Raw genomic sequence first — 20086 nt, forward strand, 5'->3', positions numbered from 1 at the left:
TGCTTGCCATCAAAGCTGATGACCTGGGTTTGATTCCCAAGATCCTGAAGGTAGAAGAGGAGAACTGCCTCTGGCAAGTTGTCCTCTGACTTCCACATGCATGCAGTGACGTGCGTGACTACACACACACACACACTAAAAAGTTTAATGTAATTAATAAGAGTTGGGTGTGGTGGGTCACACTTATTTATTTGGTTTTTCAAGACAGGGCTTCTCTGTGTAATCCTGGCTGTCCTGGAACTCACTCTGTAAACCAGGCTGGCTTCAAACTTGGAGATCTGCCCACCTCTGCCTCCCAAGTTGTGGGATTAAAGATATCACCACCTAGTTTGTGGGTCACATTTTTAATCCCAACACTTGGGAGGCAGAGGCAAACAGATCTCTAGGAGTTTGAAGAACCTGGCCTACTTAGTGAATTCCAACCCAGACAGGGCTACATAGTAAGATAATATCTCTGAAAAAAAAATCTGTAAGAAAAGAAATTTAGAGTAAAATCTCTACCTCTGTGAATCTTCACACCAAAGCCTCGTAGTCAAAGTTTTGGATAGTTATAAAATATCTGAACTTCAAGTTATATATGTTGATAATTAGAAAAATTAGACACTGAGAACTAGAAATAAAAATACTACAAAGGTAAGGTCTGTAGAAATGGCTCAGCGGTTAAGAAAGAGCACTGGATGCTCTTCTAGTGGACCTGGGTTCAAATCCCAGCACCGACCCGGGCAGTGGTGGTGTGTTTTCATCTACAGTTTTTGAGTATTAAAAAACAAGACAAAGCCAGGCGGCGGTGGCACACGCCTTTAATCCCAGCACTCAGGAGGCAGAGGCAGGCGGATCTTTGAGTTGAGGCCAACCTGGTCTACAGAGTGAGTTCCAGGACAGCTAGGCTACAAAGAGAGACCCTGTCTTGGGAAAAAACAAAAAATCAATTCCCAGCACCCACATGGCAGCTTACAATTATCTGTAACTCCAGTTCCAAGGGATCTGGCACATTCAGAAAGACATACATGCAGTAAAAACAAAACAAAATACCCAGTGCACATAAAAATAATTAAATCTTAAAAAAAGAAGAAATCTATTTAAAGAAATACAAAGGGAAACAACACAGAAGTTTAAACAAAATCAATCTATGCCTTCAGACTAGACCCTTACATCTATCGGAAAGGACTCGGAACAACAGGTGATGAGTAGGCTGGGGCTAGGGGGTTGAGCTTGGATTAAATGAAGAGTGGGTGAAAAGCTCCCCCATCCACCAAAGCAAGCAGAATCAGCAAGTTTAGTTCAGAGCCTTTTTAAAGCCAGACATTTAAATATTATTACCTTTATGGAATCAAACAACAAATATTTACACACAAATCACAAACACTAAAGGAAAGACCTTACACTGAGGGAAAAGCCAACTAAGTCCTCTAGCTTTGCCTGCTTTCTGATGTCCATAAATTGCTTTTCTGAAGTTATTCAAGTACAGGAGTATTTTATTCAAATGATGTATGTGTGCTGCACATGTGTCTGGTACTTATGGAAGCCAGAGGAGGCGCTGGATCCCCCTGTATCTAGAGTTATGAATACTTTCGAGGCCTCAGGTAGGTACTGGGAACTGACCTGGGTCCCCTGTAAGAGTAACAAACACTCAACAACTGAGCCAACTCTCCAGCCTCTATAAATCACTAATTTTGAAAGACTAGGATAGAGCAGTGATTGTACTGAGTTCCCCAAGGTGTAGTTATTAAAAATATCTAGTTATTTTATGCACCTATGTATGTATGTATGAAAATACTGGAACTGGTGGAAGTCAGAAGGAGGAGTTACTGGAACTCCTGGAACCGGAGTTACTAACAGTTGTGAGCCACCACGTGGGTGCTGGAAACCAAACCCGGGTCCTCAGCAAGAGCAGTAAGTGCTCTTAACTGCTGAGTCCAGGCCCCTAAGGTGCAGATTTGAAGTTTCTTTCTCAACTATAAACTATAGTCTCTGGTTGACTTTCAAGCAGTGAGCCTCCAGCCCTAAGTCTAAGAACACTGAACAAGACAGAAAAGGAAATTCCTGCAGTGTCCATCTTGTCTACAAGAGAGCACTACAAATGTACAGAGCTCATAAACATTCTAGGGAGTGAATGCTAAGTAAAAATCATAAAGCACATATCATCATACAAAATTTAGAAAATGAGCCAAATACTGTAATGTAATGTCTTCAAGGTTTTTATTGCATCACATATAAAAGTTTTTAAGAATGGGGCATGGTGGTGCACTCCTATAATTTGAGCACCTGAGAACTGGAGACAAGAAGATCAGGATTTTAAGGTGATCCTTGGCTACATAATGAAATCATTGCCAAGCATGTTTCAAAAACAAAAAGTACTTAAGAATGTTTATTAGTGTATTTTAAGACCCAGTAATGCTATAGTTTTCAGAAGGCTTGAAGTTTTCAATATTACCAACAATTTTCATTTCCTCAAATTGAAACTTCATGGTTAAAGAAGAGAAATGTGTAATTTTAAATGTTAACAAAGTTCATGTTCAAAACAAAAAAAGAATACGAATTACCAAAATTGATGGCTGGTTAAATGTCCTTAAGAAACAAAAGTCTCATGCCAAGCGGTGGTGGCACACGCACGCCTTTGGTTCGAACACTGGGGAGGTGGATGTAGTTGGACCTCTGTGGGTTGGAGGCCAACCTAGTCTACAGAGAAAGTTACAGGATAGCCAGATCTACACAGAGAAACCCTGTCTTGAGAAACCAAATAATTAATAATGGTAATAATTTTTTTCTCTAGCATAGTTTTACTGAGGAGCAAGTCTGTGAAGGAAGGAGCTCTTTACGTGACAATCTAGAAATTGTTGTACTCAGTCACTAAGTGTTTGGACAATTTTTTTAAAAACAGCTTATATAAGTGACCACTATTACGTTTAGTTTTAAAAACAAATGTTCAATTGTATAATAGTTCTACATGAACATGTTATAATTTAAATCCAAGTTATTAGTTGTGAAATATTTTTCTTTCTTTCTTTCTTTTTTTTTTTTGGTTTTTTGAGACAGGGTTTCTCTGTGTAGCTTTGCGACTTTCCTGGAACTCACTTGGTAGCCCAGGCTGGCCTCGAACTCACAGAGATCCACCTGCCTCTGCCTCCCGAGTGCTGGGATTAAAGGCGTGCACCACCACCGCCCGGCTTTTTTTTTTGTTTTTTTTTTTTTTTTTTTTTTTTTTTTTTGAGACAGAGTTTCTCTGTGTAGCTTTGGAGCCTGTCCTGGAACTCACTCTGTAGACCAGACTGGCCTCAAACTCACAGATCCACCTGCCTCTGCCTCCCAAGTGCTAGGATTAAAGGTGTGGGCCATCATGCCTAATTAAAGTGCTTTCTTTAAGTACCATCTCACACCCGTCACAATCTGTCCAGTGGCGGGACTGTTAAACAGTTCTGGGGAAGGGGCTGCCTCTGAGCTCTAGCACAGGCCCTATATGACAGTCCTATAACAAGCACTTAGAAGTGCAAAGCAGATCAGTTCGTGAGGGTGGGGCATGTGGTAGGGGCTGTTTATATCACCAAGGATCAGGAAGCACAGAGCAAGACAAAAAGAAGCAAGGCATAATACATCCTCCAAGAAGGATCCAGTAATCCATATGCTGCAGGCACGCCCACCTCCCAAAGTCTCCAGAACCTACCCAATAGAACCACCACCATCTGGTTAGCATTATTCAAAATATGGATCTCTAGGGGATATTTCAGATTCAAATCGTAAGTTTCTTTTGCTGTGGAGAAGCTTCTTAGTTTGATACAATTCCTGAACTGTTTTGGGGTCCTATCCAAAAACTTCTTTGCCTATACAATGACTAAAGTGTTTAATTTAGACTTTGATCCATTCTGAGTGACTTTTCACATATGGTGAGAAAGAGGGGTCTAGCACCGCTTACTGAAGAGACTACCCTTTCTCCAGAGTATTCTTAGCACCATGATATACAATTTAATGGAGAAAAAACTGTTCATTAGAGGAACAAGGCCTTTTAGAAGATAGCTGTGCCATTCAGCCTCAGCAGAGAGCAACAAGAGGCAGCTGTTAGATCTGTAGCAGCACCACGGGCACTAGCTGATTCGATGCAGTTTGCTTTAGTTACAATTCTTTTAACTGAGTAGCTTCATGTATGCTTTTTAATATTTAAGCTTTAATAAATTTTAATATTTGATAATAGATGTATATAGTTTATGGAAATGAATTCTAAAATTCTTATCTATATTTTTTCAAATCATTAGAAATCTCCTGTCAAAATTCCCATAAGTGGATCCACAAAGTTCAAATATATATTGTTTAAGGGTTAACTGTATGATGAACATAGCTTCAGAAGAAAAGGAAACAATTATTCACATGGAACACAAAAAGAAGAGAGACACAGAAAATATAAGCAATGAATGATGGCAAAAACTACCCAAATTTCATTAAAAAGTTAACCCAAGGGGCTGTAAATGTAATTCTGTGGTACAACATGTCTACATATTTAGTTCTCAGCAAAACACACACACACACACACACACACACACACACACACACACACACAAAACCTATCCCTGTACAGCAAAAAGGCAAAGTGAACTAACCTGTTAACATGAGTGAACCAGTGCAAACACAAAGAGAAAATCTTGAAAGCAGTAAAAAAATAATTTATATCAAAATTAACCCAAATAAAAGTTATGGTTAACTTGTAATCAGAAATGGTGGAAGCCCCAGGACAGGGGACAGTGTGAAGTGCTGAAATAACAAGGGTCTGTGGCTCTGCAGCAGCCAGGATTTGAGCTGTTGTTATCCATGGCTCCTGTTACCACCGAGGGCTGTGCCGGAGCTTGGCTAGTTGGCCAACTGAGTCCATGTTGGGGTCCAGAAGTCATGCTGATCTGGGTGGTCCATGCTGCTACCTGGGGACATGGTGACATCTGGGCCAGGCTGTGGTGTGGGGCCATCTGTGTTCCTGCCATAGCCAGGGTCTGTGTCAATGTCTGTGGCTCCCATTATAAACTGATGACGATACAAATCCTCAGGGTCTGGACCATGAGGCCATGCAGGTGTCTGAGGGTCATGCTGTAGCCAAGGCCATAGAGATCTGAGTAGCCTGCACTACCACAAGGTACCATGGTGATGCCTGGACCCAGGCTTAAGCCAAGGGCCACGTGGGGTCCCTTCTGCAGCCAGGGACTGTGTTGTTAACAGTGGCTCCTGTTATCATCCCAAGGGCCATGCTGATGCCTGGGGTCTGAGCCATTACCTGGGGCCATGTTGGTGTCCAGGGCTATGCGGCCATGGTGACATCCAGGTCCAGGCTACTGCCAAGGACCATGTCTGGGTCTGTGGTCCTAGAGCAACCAGGGTCTGTGTTGATGTCTGTGGCCCATGTTGCCACCAAAGATGACACAGATGCCCAAGGTCTGTGATGTAACCTGTGGCCATATTGGTATCCAAGGTCTATGCTGCTGGTGAGGCCATGCCCATCTGAGTGGCCTGTGCTGCCACCCAGGGCCATGTTTGGGTTCGTGGTCCTGCTGCAGCTGGGAACTGCATTGATGTCTGTGGCCCATGTAGCCACTGGGGTTGGGGGCCAGCGCATGGCGTGTTGGAGTCTGGGGGCTGTGCTGAGCTGGCCCTGCCCTTCAGTGGCCCTGGGATGGCTGGCCCTGCCCCTTGCTGGACACTGCAGCAGATATGACCTTGCCCCTCAGGGGAGAACTGGCCCTGCCACTTGCCTGAGGGGGCAGTCCCTCTGGCTTGCACTGACCAGCTCAGCTACCACCCGGCCCACATCCTGGGCTTTGGATTGGCCCATCTTAACATCTACCCCATCTGTGACCCCCTGGAGCACTGGTCCTGTGGAACGTTAGCGGCAGGATCTCTGTGACTTGGGGCAGGAGCAGTATATCTGAGAGGAGTTCGGTGAAGGTCCAGTGATGATGGTGCCAGAGGCCGGAAGCCTTGAACCAGACCAATGACTCACTGCAATGGACATTTGTGGGTGGGGCTGATTGGACAAAAAGGGATACTCCATGACACACTGCAGCTCCCAATGCCACTAGGACCAATAAAGAGGTGTTGGAGAGGCAGGAAAAATGGAGGAGTAAGGTGGGGCTTCTTATGTTTTAATTAATTTTTTGGGGGGGAGAGGATTCTTTTGGGAGGTGCTGCAGGTGTGAGGGTAAGATATGGAGGGACTGGGAGGTAAGCAGAATTGGGGTACATGATGTGAAATTTCAAAAGACTCAATAAAGAATTATGTTATTTAACAACAACAAAAAATCTTTATCTAGAAAATTCTTCAGAAGTGAATCCAAGAGCTGGGCTATATTCTCATCTGCATAAGAATAAAAAAAAAAAAAGAGTAATCTTTGACCTGAGGTTACATCGACATATTTCCTACTGGAGAGATGGTTCAGTGGGTAAAGCACTTACTGTACTGTCCTGAGCTGGATCCTTAGAACTCACACGGAGCTGAGCATGCCTGGCATCCCAGTTCTCCTACAGTGAGTGGGAGGTGGAATCAAGAGAATCCCTGGAAACTCGAGGCCCAGTCAGCCTAGTCTAGACCACACTGAACGAGACCGTCTCCAACACAGAGAAGGTGAAGAATAGCACCGAGTGTCCTCTGACTCAACTCTCACACAAACATGAATATACACACAGATTTTTTTTTTTATGTTTTTTGTTTGTTTTGTTTTTCAAAACAGGGGTTCTCTGTGTAGTCCTGGCTGTCCTGGAACTCCCTCTGTAGCCCAGGCTGGTCTTGAACTCAGAGATCCACCTGCCTCTGCCTCTTGAGTGCTGGGATTAAAGGTGTGTGCCACCACTCCCTGGCATAGATTTTTTTTTTTTAAAAGAAGATTTAAAAAAAAAATGCTCCTAAATAAACAAAAAGTTAAGAGAGTTTGAGACTAACAGACTTGGTATTCTGACAAGAAATACCAAGGAAAGTTCTTTAAGCCATAAGTAACTGGCCTCAGAAGCTAATCCACATAAGTGAGGGAGAAATAAAAGTGCATTAGATAAAGGTAAATATGTAATTATTAAAGAACACCACTACATCCTCCTTCTCCTTTCTCAAATGATTTGAAAAGTAACTGTGTAAGAATAACATGCATGGAGCTGGAGAGATGGCTCAGCAGTTAAGAGCAGTTGCTGCTATTGCAGAGAACCTGGGCTTGGTTTACAAAACTCACATGGTGACTCACGACCATTTGTAAGCCATGTGCAACATGCACAAACATGGCGCACATACATACATAAAGGCAAAACATTCATACACATAAAACAAAATAAATAAATCTAAAAAAACAACATATAGTTTTGTTGTTGGGCCTGTAGCATAAAAAAAAGTCATTTATTAGCTAATAATACTAAGAATGAAGATAGGAACAAAGCTGTATTCGAGTAAGAAAATAGCATTAGATGGAAATGCAAATCCACAGAAGCAACTAGAGACAACCCAAAATGGTAAATAAGAAAATAGCCAGGCGGTGGTGGCACGCACCTTTAATTATGGCACTCAGGAGGCGGAGGCAGAGGCAGAGGCAGGTGGATTTCTGTGAGTTTGAGGCCAGCCTGCTCTACAGAGCCAGATCCAGGACAGGCTCCAAAACCACACAGAGAAACCCTGTCTTGAAAAACCAAATAAATAAGTAAATAATAACTAAATGAATTAATTAATGAATTAATGAATAGAAAACAAATACAAGCAGGTAATTTGTTGGCCCAAGATATTTTTTTTAGGATGTAATAAAGACAATAGAGAGCTGGGGATGGTGGCACAAGCCTTTAATCCTAGTACATTCAAGAGGCAAAGGCAAGTATATCTCTGAGTTCTAGGCCAGCTTCATCTATACAGTAAGTTCCAGGATAGCCAGGGCTATGAAGGGAGACCCTGTCTCAAAGAAACAAACAAACAAAAAACAAAAAACCAAACAAACAGAGAAAACAAGAAGTTTATGATAGATTGCAAAATTTGGGTGTATATAGTACTTAGGTATTTCTAGAATACATTCCAGAAATTTTAATTGTAAACAAGCCTGGGATAAGGGCATGGAATCTCCCTGATGTTTTTCTGATTGTTTGTTTGTTGCTGATTTTTTTTGATAAACAGTTCAGATAATTTAGAAAGGAGTGGTCAGTAGATACACGTCCTGGAGAAACTCTGAAAGTTTCAGGGGCCTTAGTGATTGCATCTTTCTGAGATTCAGCTGCTATTCAAGAAACAGGCTCGGGAGCACTGTGCTTAGGGAACTTTGGCCAGGACAATCCTACTGACGATAACATTTTGGTCACAAATCTTCCAATCACAGAGTACTGCTCATCAAGATACTGAGTAACCTTGTTTGGAAGGGTGCTGAGAAGGAAGAGATGACAGGAATGACCTCACAACTGTATAAGAAGATATTTTTGTGTTGTTTTAAGCCATCAAGCTTGTGACACTTTATTATAAAGTAATAAATTATGCATATGCTAACCAATTACCTATTGACAAATTAAGAAAATTTTCTTACCTATATCCATTGGTCGTTCTGTATTTAAACTATCTGCACTGCCCTGGTGTTGCACCTGGTGTCCACCTACAGGTGCCTTTACTTGTTGGTCTGATAACTTCCCAGTACTGACAGATCTGAAAAGAATAGTGATGTGAATAACAGGAAAACACCTTTTCAAAAATCGATTAAAAATAAATTCAGGGGAGATGCTCCACGGCTTCGGTAGCGACCGGCTCTCCTAGCTGCCTGGGCGGCGCCAGCACCTTCCCTAGGAGCCCACAGCAGCCGGCTGGCCTCTGCTTCACAGCAACCATGTGCAACCAGAAGGCGCTGATCAAAAATGCAGACATGTCGGGAGAGATGCAACAGGACTTGGTGGAGTGCGCGATTCAGGCGTTGGAGAAGTATAACACAGAGAAGGCTATTGCGGCCCATATCAAGAAGGAGTTTGACAAGAAGAGCAACCCCACCTGGCACTGCATTGTGGGGCGGAACTTCAGTAGTCCAAACACTTCATCTACTTCTACCTGGGTCAGGTGGCCATTCTTCTGTTCAAATCTGGTTAAAAGTACGGACTGTGCCAAACACCCAGTGATCCATCCAAAAACAAGGACTGCATCCTAAATTCCAAATACCAGAGACTGACTCTTCAGCCTTGCTAAGGGAACACCTCGTTTGAATCTGTTGTGTTTTGTACAGGGCATCATCCTCTGTACGAGTTTGTGGTTATAAAATAATTAGTAAAACAGCTTACATTTGTATTTATTTTCTAGTCCATACTTCTGTACCCCACTTTTTTCTCCCTTAGGCCATTCCTTTAAAAAAAAATCTGTTGGAGATGTAATAAAATAAAATAAAATAAAATAAATTCAGGGTATAAATAAACTTCTCTAAACAAAATAAAAGAAACAGTTTATTCAAGAAACTCAGGAAGAACTCTGTACTGGCTGATTTTATGTGTCAACTTGATATAGGTTAGAGTCATTAGACAGGAAGGAGCCTCAGTTGAGGAAATGCCTCCACGAGATCCAGCTGTAAGGCATTTTCTCAATTAGTGATCAGTGGGGGAGGGCCTAGCCTTTGGTGGGTGGTGCCATCCCTGGGCTGGTGGTCCTGGGGTCTACAACAAAGCAGAGTGAGCAAGTCATGGAGAGCAAGCCAGTAAGCAGCACCGCTCCATGGCCTCTGCATCAGCTCCTGTCTCTAAGATCCTGCCCTGTTTGAGTTCCTGTCCTGAGTTCCTTCAGTGATGAACAGTGATATGAAAGTGTAAGCCAAATAAATCCTCTTCTCCCCGACTTATTCCAAATGTATATGGTACATATTATTAATCGCATGGCATAAACCACCTGCTAAACTAATGTATCTCATTGCTTTTACAACAGAACACATTGATTTACTGATTAGTTTTCATGTTAAAGGATAAAGAGAAATAGTCGTTCACCTGCCAAACACTGCCTTGCTCTGCAGCTCAGCTCGTTGCTTCTCGCTTCCTTGTACTAAGAGGCAGTGGGAACATTCTCGAGGGTCATTTCCATCTTTGGACTGGCTCTCAGCAGGCCCGTGACGAGTAACCAAGGCTAACAAGTTAGAAGATGCTTGTGTTTTAGGGATTTTGAAAGGAGCTGTAGTCTAAAGAAACATATACAAGCTAGTTAATATGATATATAAAATGTTCAGAATCAACAGAATATATGGTACACTGGTCCTGAGTATCGCTTTGGGACTTAGATGTGGATTCAGACACTGGCTTTGTATTTATAACATGTGTGATGTTGGGCTGTTCCTTTCAGCTCTTTAGGCTCAATTTCCTTTTATGAAAGGAAAGCACTCAACCCAGTAACTGTTCACTACAATTGTAACTATTCTCACAATGAATCCTTTCATCAAGTACCAGTTCAAAAGTATAAAAGGGCTTAAGAAACACACCTTAGTAGGAGAGCCAATGATGGTTGGCAAAGGCGTTTTAAAGAACCAGTCAGAACTCCGTGGAGAGGAGCCCATGTGCTTGGTGGGGGAGGTCCCAAGGCTGCCAGGCCGACTAGGCTGAGGTGAGTAACTATACCCAGCTCCTGCATGGGATGGACACACGGGGTCCGAGTGCTGCTTTCTGAGCTTCTGCTTGTTCTGATAGATATCAGTGAGGGTGGGGGCGCTCTGCAGTCTAGCACCCAGTAAGAGTGACTGTGGTGACTGGGTCTGTGGCACTGGAGAACCTATCAACAAAATAAAGGCAACATTAAAGCCCACAGAGAAGTAAGAGATAAAACACAGGAAATCTGTGTAAAAAGGCAATCTGTGTAAATGTGCATGTCCAAGGACAGTTGAGTGTATCATGGAGTGCATGTGGAGGCCAGAGGAGCAACCTCAGGTGGTGGTCCCTGCCCTCCACATTGTCTGAGACATGGAGAGAGACAGGCAGGCAGGCAACACATCTACCTAAGAGACTAAGCAGCCCTTTCCCACATAAATCATGTTGTTGCCCAGCAAAGGTCACTAATACCTAAGTTCCACTAAGACATTCTCTAAAGTTTCTTGCAAACCAAACTATTACTAATTTGGTTATGACATTAAGAGCATGAAAGTATTCCTAGTACCCAAAGTATTATCTTCTAAAAACAGACACTAAAGCCAGGTTTGGTGTGGTGCACACTTGTAATCCCAGAGTTGAGAGACTAAAGTAAGAGGATCTCAGTTTCAAAGCCATCCTGGGACTATATTAACAAGATCCTGTCTCAAAGAAGCAAACAAAAAACCCAATTACATAACAAGCCATCCAATAATTACAACAACATAAAAATTACCATTGGAGGCTAAGCATGCTTTTAATCCACTCTGGAGGTAGATCTCTGTAAGTTCAAGGCCAGCCTAGTCTACATAGTGACAGTTCCAAGACAGCCTGAAGTAAATATGGATTTTTTTTTTATTTTTATTTTTATTTTTTTTTGAGACAGGGTTTCTCTGTGTAGTTTTGGTGCCTGTCCTGGATTTCGCTCTGTAGACCAGGCTGGCCTTGAACTCACAGAGATCTGCCTGGCTCTGTCTCGTGAGTGATGGGATCAAAGGCATGCGTCACCACTGCCCAGCATAGCCCGAACTAAACAGAAAAACCCTGTTTTAAAAAACAAAACAAAATAAAAAACAAATAAACAAACAAAAACAATTAAAGCTTTGCTACTGATCATTCCTCCTTGATCTCATTCCAAACCTGACATTTATTATTAAGAACATTATTCTACTTTAAAAAATATTTAGTTATGTATTTTATATGAGTGCTCTATTTGCATATACACCTGTATGCCAGAAGAGGGCATCAGGATTCCATCTAAGGACCTCTGGAGGAGCAACCAGGGCTCTTAACCACTGAGCCATCTCTCCAGCACCCGGCCCCCTTTTTTTTTAATAGAAAATAAACTTAAATAAATAGGAAGGTAAAATTTGTGGTAAATGTCATGATCAGAAAAATTTATGTAAATGTTCCTTTAAAGAAAAAAAATTAAACAGAATGAGTAAGATTGTTAATAATATGGGATTTCTTTAATTATTTAACTCTTTACATGTTCACACAGAAAATTTGACTTATAAAAGTATGATTTATATGTACCTTTCCAGGAATATGTATTATCTAATACAACAATAAAAACACACACATTTTTTAAAATTTTTTCTTCCCTCCTTTTTTTGAGACAGAGTCTCATAGATCCCATGCCAGCCTCTAACTTGCTATTTAACTGAGTATGACCTTGAACTTATAATCCTGCAGAGTTCTGGGATTACAGACATGATTTTACGTGGTGCTGAGGACTGAACCTAAGGCTTTGCACACGCTAGGCAAGTATATTACCAACTGAGCTACATACCCAGTCCCTCGGTTCCTTAAGGTTAATTATCATAAAGGAATCTTATGATCATAAGGAGATACTAGATATATGATATATTAAAAACATTAGACAAAAATTCTAAAAAGACACTACAGGAGAGGGAATATTTCATATCAATTCTGTTCTTTTAAGAAGACTGGAAAAATATAACTCAAATCCACTCATAATACAATATATTTTCCTACCTGAGGAGTGTCTACTCCTGGCTTCATGGCCCTGAGGATGCCCACAGCAGCACTGACTAAACTGTTCAGGAATGGTACCAACTAGAAATGAAACAAAGAAGAAAAATTTCAAAAACAATAAAGGATAGAAATGGACAACACACACACACACAAGCTGCTTAGTCTGTAATAGTTTATATAATTCTAATTGACAAAGATTTAATATACCTAATCAGTGTTCTAGGTGCCAGGAAGGCTGAGATTTTAAAAGTATTGTATAAACAATAAAACAAATAGCTGCCCCCAACAGGTAGGTTGTTGTAACAGAAGTTCCAGAGTTTGGATAAATGTGGGCTTGCAGGTCCAGATGACAGATAGTCCAGCTGCTGTCCTTACATATCACATCTGTGCTGAGGTCAGGCTCCTGAAGGCTGCTACCAACCAATGACAAATTTAGGCCTGTTGAATAGGTCAAGGAATTCATCTGACATCTCAGTCCTTAGGGCTATTCTTGTAGTCTGGACAAAACTTTACAGACTTGGGTATCGTCTGAGACTCTTTCTTCTTTCTTGATTTTTTTCCCCTCCTCCCCCAGGTGTCAAATCTGTACCTTGGTCTGAAGCTTTCTCTGCTTCCTCTTGACCCTTCCCCCTAGCCTTTACAGGTGGTTCCCCAATCAATCTCTTGGATACACAAGACTTTCTTTACATCTACCTTCCTGTGAACACAAACTGCCATGAGCAAGCAAGGAGTTTCAGGGTGTTTACACAGACATAAGACCTGTCTATCACAGGAAAGGGCTCTGTCAAGTGGTGAGGAATGGGCCCTTTCAGCTCTAAGGATAACATGTGGATCTTGTCTTTGCAGACCACAGACAGCGTACTGCAGTGGCACCTATAGGAGTGAGGTGAGGCCACCATTTGGTTTGAACAGATCTTCTTCTTCTTCTTCTTCTTCTTCTTCTTCTTCTTCTTCTTCTTCTTCTTCTTCTTCTTCTTCTTCTTCTTCTTCTTCTCTTCTTCTCCTTCTCCTTCTCCTTCTCTTCTTTCTTCTTTCTCCTTCTTTCTCTCTTCTCCTTCTCTTCTCCTTCTCCTTCTCCTTCTCCTTCTCCTTCTTCCTTCTCTCCTTCTTCCTTCTTCTCCTTCTTCCTTCTTCCTTCTTCCTTCTTTCTTCTCCTCCTCCTCCTCTTAGCTAAAAGCAGAATGGGTGATGAGGCTCTTTCAATTTTGTTTTTTTGTGTGGTACATAAATATGGATGCCAGAAGTTGATGCTGGCTGTCTTTCATGACTCTCTTCCTCGTTTTTTTGAGACAGGGTCTTTTACTGAGCCAACCAGCCCTGCTATACACTCGCCCTGCTTTCCCCCAGTGCTGGGGTTCCAGATGCTTGCTGCTTTCACACAGGTGCTGGAAATCCCAACCCACATTTTCATGCTTCCATGGAGAGCACTCTACCACCGAGCTGTCCTCTCCATCCCTGGCTTAAAGCTTAAAAACAAGTATCAGCAAGTTGCTGTGTTCTGACTACAGATGACTACAGACCTAGGTACTTTGACCTCCCTTACATATACTCTGACTTCAAAACTGTGTTTCTTAATTTTACTTAAAATGCAGTTTATTTTTCTGTTTACTCTGGTTTCTGGTATTCTTGTTTGTTTTAGGTTTTCTTAAACAACCACCAAGGAAAAGTAGGAATAGTAGGGCTGGAGAGATGGCTCAGAGGTTAAGAGCACTGATTGCTCTTCCAGAGGTCCTGAGTCCAATTCCCAGTAACCACTCGGTAGCTGACAACCATCTGTAATGAGATCTGGTGCCCTCTTTTGGCCTGCAGGGATACATGTAGGCAGAACACTGTATACACAATAAATATAAATCAATCAATCAATCAATAAATAAATAAATACAGGAGGATTTGTAACAAAGTTGTTGACATATTATCACTCTGAGCCAGAAAGCTTCTGGTGAATGTGACCCAGGGCTGTTGTATTTTAATTAATCTTTACTCATTTGAGTGTTAAGTAGGGAAAACATTTGATTTTTTAACCCAGGGCTTAGGCTAACCAGAGGATAAGGATACTTCTGAGATAAAAGATACATTTATATTTCCAACAGTCATCATACAGATTAGAGATTTTATTTTTCCTTTTATCTCCTGTGGGCCTCTCTTGCTCACTCTTCCTTCTTATTCTTTGAGGCACAGTCTCCCAATCAAATCCAGACGTCACCAGCTTGCTAGGGAGAAGCAAAGAGGAATCTACTTTGCCTTCCAAGGCTGGGATTACAGGTAGGTCACCAAACCTACCTAGCATTTTTGTGGGCTCTTGGGATCTGAACTCCAGTCCTTATGTTCACCTGACAAGCCATCCCCCAGGTTCCAATACAGAGATTATTTATTTATGTATTTACTTATGTTATTTATTTTGTTTTTTCAAGATAAGAGTTTCACTGTATAGCTTTGGCTGTCTTGGAACTCACTCTGTAGATCAGGCTGGCTTCAAACTCACAGCGATCCACCTGCCTCTGCCTCCCAAGTGCTGGGATTAAAGGTGTGTACCACCACATCTGGCCAATATAGAGATTTTTAAGGTGAAGTTGGGAGTAGAATGAAGTACAAAGGATAGAGTATTGTAGGCAGAAGTTTCTGTCCTGCCAGCAACTCTCAAATACCTGGCAGCCACTTCCCAAATTATCACACAGAGGCTTATATTAATTATAAATACTTGGCCAATAGCTCATGCTTGTTACTAGCTAATTCTTAAATTAACCTATATTCCTTATTTACACCCTGCCACATGGCTGTACCTTTATTAGCATGGCACATTCATCTCCACAGGACTCTGTCCTTCCCAGAGTCTTCTGTCCTGAAAATCCTGTCTAGCTAATGGCTAGTCAGCTTGTTTATTAAACCAATCACAGCAACAAATCTTCACAGTGTACAAAGAGAATTATTCCACAGCACAGTATGTCCTATAATCAGCTTAAAAGCACTGTTATCATCACCCAGTGTTCCTTAAGAATGTGCTATATCAAATTTGTTACAGGGAAAATCAGGTTAAAAATGATTGCACTCAATTCTCCTCACCCAAAGGGGATGGTGAGTAAGGCCTGGAGGAGCCAGTCGAGAGTCTTCGTCCTCCTGTCTGCACTGCTTCTGCTGGTACAGGAGAGCAGGACCCGACCCGGAGGAAGCCCAGGGGGCTGGTGTTAGACCTTCGTACTACTGCAGATCTGAAAAGAAAAAGAGAATTATTTCCTATCTGATAGGACCCAGGTCAGAACTTTATTTCTGACACTTTTTTTTCTGATAACTCCAGACAGCATTCCATGTAGAAGAGTTTTAAAACATATAACACATAATGGTTACAAGGAACAAAAATGAAAAATGTAAAATGAGCCAGGTGTGGTGGCACATGCCTTTAACACTTAGGAGGCTGAGGCAGATGGACATAGAGAGTTCCAGGACTACACAATGAGATCTGGTCTCAGGGAAAAAAAAAAAAAAAGAAATAGTAGCAAAATGATAAAGTTTCTTCTCTTTTCTACCCAATTCTTCATGTTTCTCCACCCTTATTACGAAGGTTACCACTATTCTTAGCTTCTGGTGTATCCTTCCTGAGCTCACTAATGCCCTGAATGCATACCATTACTATCAGCTTTTAACCACTGAGTAACACATAACATACCAATCATTGTCAATCTGAACTCAGGTCCAGTTTCTTTTATCCTCTGAAAAACTATTTAGCCTCCAGACGGCTTTTATTAACTTCTATATCTTGTTATTTATTATATATAAACAAAGCTTTTAAATTAAAATAATAATTAACATATTACATTTAACGTAAGATTACAAAAGGTAAAAAAATATATTTTCCAAGAAAGTAAATTAGAGGGAAGCATGGTATTTTACGCTTCTGAAAATCTCTAGTACCCTGCTTAATAGAAGATATTTGAATGTTTATAATTGCTTCTGCAATCAAGTTGTTATATCCTATGTTATTTTGGGTGAAATATATGAAGACAACAAATTTACAAAGGTATGTCCTAGAAAAGAAAAAATATTTTGGTAGCCTTTTCAGATAACTGTGATACTCTTCTTTGATACTAAGCAAGTAGTGCTTTCTAAAGCATTAGCTACAATGTGAAACTATCCATGAATATTTAACAATAAAGTTCATTCTTCTGAAAAGTATTGGCACTTAGAATAAATCTTTAATTTGTGCATCATTTTTAATACAATTTGGACAATACTGATTCACTGATTATGCAGATAATCCAAATACTGACACATTACACAATATCAAAGGGCCACATTCATACCAAAATGTCACTGATATGGAGCTGGAAAGATGGCTCAGTGGTTAAGAGTATTTTTTTTGCTCTTGCAGAGGACAGGGGTTCAAGTACAAGCACCCACATGGCAGTTCACAGCCATGTGTAACTCCAGTTCCAGGGGATCCAACACCTTCACCCTCTTCTGACATCCAAGGGCATCTAGGCACATAAGTGGTGCACAAACACACATGCAGGCAAAACACTCACACACACAAAATAAATCTAAAAATGCCACCATCAATCATACAGAAATATCAGAGCAAAAACTAACAATACCTGTCAGCCTTACAGTGGTGAGTATGTTTTCCAGAGGTCTGGTTTTGTTTGAAAACTCATTATTGGTATTTATCCTCATTGTTTTCTTCCAAGTAGAAAAACTTAGTTCATTTCTGACAAAATGGCTGCTCTACTCCCATACCATAGTTTGCCATTCTTTAAAATAAAGAGTGCTCAGTGAAAAGGGGGCTAGTTCAGCTGGCAATCCAATCATGCAATGTTTTCCTAACGCAACTCTCTAATATACTACGAACGTGCTGAAGCATTAGCACACTGGGCAGCCTATCTACCCTAGGGCTGTGATTTTCAAAGACCAGCATCTGCTGCTTTGTTGAGGACACTCTTTGTCTGTGGTTGCAGAGATCACAAGATTAACAGTATACTTGTAGGTCATTACCTTGATTCATGTTAAGACACAAGCAGTTTTACTCATTTTCCCCTTCTTCACCATAATGCATACATCAACACAATGAGATAAGCAAACCATGTCCTAGTCTTATTATCAAGCAGTTTTGACCTATGGGGTCTATAAAGGGATCCCAAAACCACACTTTTTGTTTTTGGAGACAGGGTTTCTCTGTTTAAAAGCCCTGGCTTGTCCTGGAACTCACTTTGTAGACCAGGTTGGCCTCAAATTCACAGAGATCCACCTGCTTCTGCCTCCCAAATGCTGGGATTAAAGGCATGCACCACTACTGCCTGGCTAAAAATCACAATTTTTTCATTTTATATTATACCTTGGAAACATCTTTATGTCAGATTTAGCTTCCTTACTCATTTGGAATAGAAGGTACATAGTTTTCTATTGTCATAGATGGAGTATAATAAATCAGTATGAAAACACTGGTGGCACTTGGCTTATTTCTCACCTTTCAGTATTGTAACAATAAGCTATGTCATAGTCAAAGACTGTTTATCGAGAATATGAATCTGACTATGTACAGATACATTAAGAATAAGTTGCTAGAATTGCAGTGTTATTTCCTCCTTCCATGCTACCAAATTCTCTGAGATTTAGGACTGTATAGGGCACAGTGATTCCCATCCTGTCAGAATCTTGATCACACGCACACTTCTGCTCTGAGGAAGTAGGAATTCTGTCTTTATCTATGTTTTCTAGAAATTTAGTGCTGTCTGTCACCACGGAACATCTCATTATTTTACTTGTGTTCATGGAGTTGGTCTTTACTATCACCTTTGGGGAGGGAGGTGGTCTCAGATGTAGAACAATCACACAACACATAAAAAATCTGCTGAAACCAAAAGCCTTCTTCCCTTGTTATTTTTTCTTTTCAGACAAAGATTCGCCATGTAGCCCAGAGTTGTCTCAAATTGTCAATCTTCCTGCTTTGGTCTCCCAAGTGATAGGATTACAGTCATGAGCCACCACATCAGAAAAAGTATTTATTAAACAAGTTCTTTTGTATTTTTTTCTAGTTTTAAGATAGAGTCTCACTATATAGCCCTGGCTGGCCTGGAGCTCACTATGTAGCCAAGGCTGGCTTTCAACTCAAGAGATCCATTTGCCTTTCTTTTTGCAGGGAATAAAAGGTGTGTGCCACCAAACCTGTTTTTGTTGTTGTTGGTTTTGTGTTTTGAGACAAGAGCTCATGTAGCTTGGAATAGCCTTGAATTCACTACAGTTAAGGATAGCTTTGAATTTCTGATCTTCTTGCTTTCACCTCCCAGAGGCTAGGATCACAGGAATGTGTCATCTTGCCTAGTTTATACAGTGTTTGGGATTGAATGAAGGATTGAATTGTGCATGATGGGTAAGCATTCTGTAACTGAGCTATATCCCCAGCCCAAGATCTTCCTGGGTAATTATATTCTTAGGCAAATACATGTGTGTGAGGTTAAACACAAATAATCTTTGACTATCAATAACAACAACAACAAAACCTATTAAACAAATAAAAAGAATAAAGATACTGGCTTACCTTGGAGAACCATGTGGATTTGTGCCAGAGCTGGCAGTGGATATAAGATTCTGCTCTATGCGCTGATAATTCCTTACTTGAGTAGGAACTGGAACTGGGGCTGTCTCACTGTGAGGTGACACAGTAGGCTGACACTGCCTGCCACCATAATTTAAGAAAGAAAGAGTAGTCAGACTAATTTTCTTTCAGTTGACCTGTTAGCTATATTTAGAGGAAATTCTAGAAAGCTGAATGATCACTTTTAAATGTGAATAAAAAATAATCCTGTTTAAAAAAACATATGTACCCCAATTTCACATTTGTCAAGAAAACTCCTGCACTCCTGATAGCCTGGTGGTGATGGCCCATGCCTTTAAATCCCAGCACTCAGGAGGCAGAGGCAGGTGGATCTCTGTGAGTTCAAGGCCAGCCTGGGCTAACAAAGTGAGTTCCAGGATAGCCAGAGCTTACAAAGAGAATCAATCTCAAAAATCAATCAATCATTCAAACAAACAAACAAACAAACAAACAACTCTCCTGACATTCATACACATGTTGAGGACTAAAAATCTTAACTGTATCAAAGCTGGGCATGGTGGCACAGACAGGTGGCTAAGCCCCAGGTCAGCAACAGAGAAACCCCATCTAAAAAAGACCACATACACATACACACACACACACACACACACACACACACACACACACACACACACAAGAAAGAAAGAAAGAAAGAAAGAAAGAAAGAAAGAAAGAAAGAAAGAAAGAAAGAAAGAAAGAAAGAAAGAGAGGGGGGGAGGGAGGAAGGAAGAAAGAAGAGAAGAAAAAGAAGAACTACATCAATAATCTAGGAAAAAATTCCTCTACAACAACAGAAAAACTCCTGTTTTGGCAAAACGGTTTCATCTACTCACATTCTGCTATTCAGTACTGTACAAGAAAAAAAAAGTTGCTGGGCAGTGGTGGTGTATGCCTTTAATCCCAGCACTCGGGAGGCAGAGGCAGGCGGATCTTTGTGAGTTCGAA

General features: G+C 41.0%; 1 protein-coding gene and 1 pseudogene across 2 annotated transcripts in view; one reads left to right on the forward strand and one right to left on the reverse strand.

Moving 5' to 3' along the window:
• The window catches only part of Ulk2 (unc-51 like autophagy activating kinase 2), an 89930-nt gene that overhangs the window by 13792 nt on the left and 56052 nt on the right, over positions 1-20086 (reverse strand). The window contains exons 15-20 of one of the 2 annotated variants that reach the window (XM_028857087.2): positions 19085-19222; positions 15619-15764; positions 12559-12639; positions 10422-10708; positions 9937-10124; positions 8511-8626 (exon numbers count right to left, since the gene is read on the reverse strand). In XM_028857087.2, the coding sequence (XP_028712920.1) occupies positions 8511-8626; positions 9937-10124; positions 10422-10708; positions 12559-12639; positions 15619-15764; positions 19085-19222 (956 nt within the window). The remainder of the gene's footprint in view (positions 1-8510; positions 8627-9936; positions 10125-10421; positions 10709-12558; positions 12640-15618; positions 15765-19084; positions 19223-20086) is intronic. The other variant, XM_037201159.1, reaches the window with a different exon arrangement.
• Positions 8669-9257, forward strand: LOC114682962 (annotated as a pseudogene).

The sequence above is a fragment of the Peromyscus leucopus genome, chromosome 8b, assembly GCF_004664715.2.
Source record: "Peromyscus leucopus breed LL Stock chromosome 8b, UCI_PerLeu_2.1, whole genome shotgun sequence".
NCBI lineage: Eukaryota > Metazoa > Chordata > Mammalia > Rodentia > Cricetidae > Peromyscus > Peromyscus leucopus.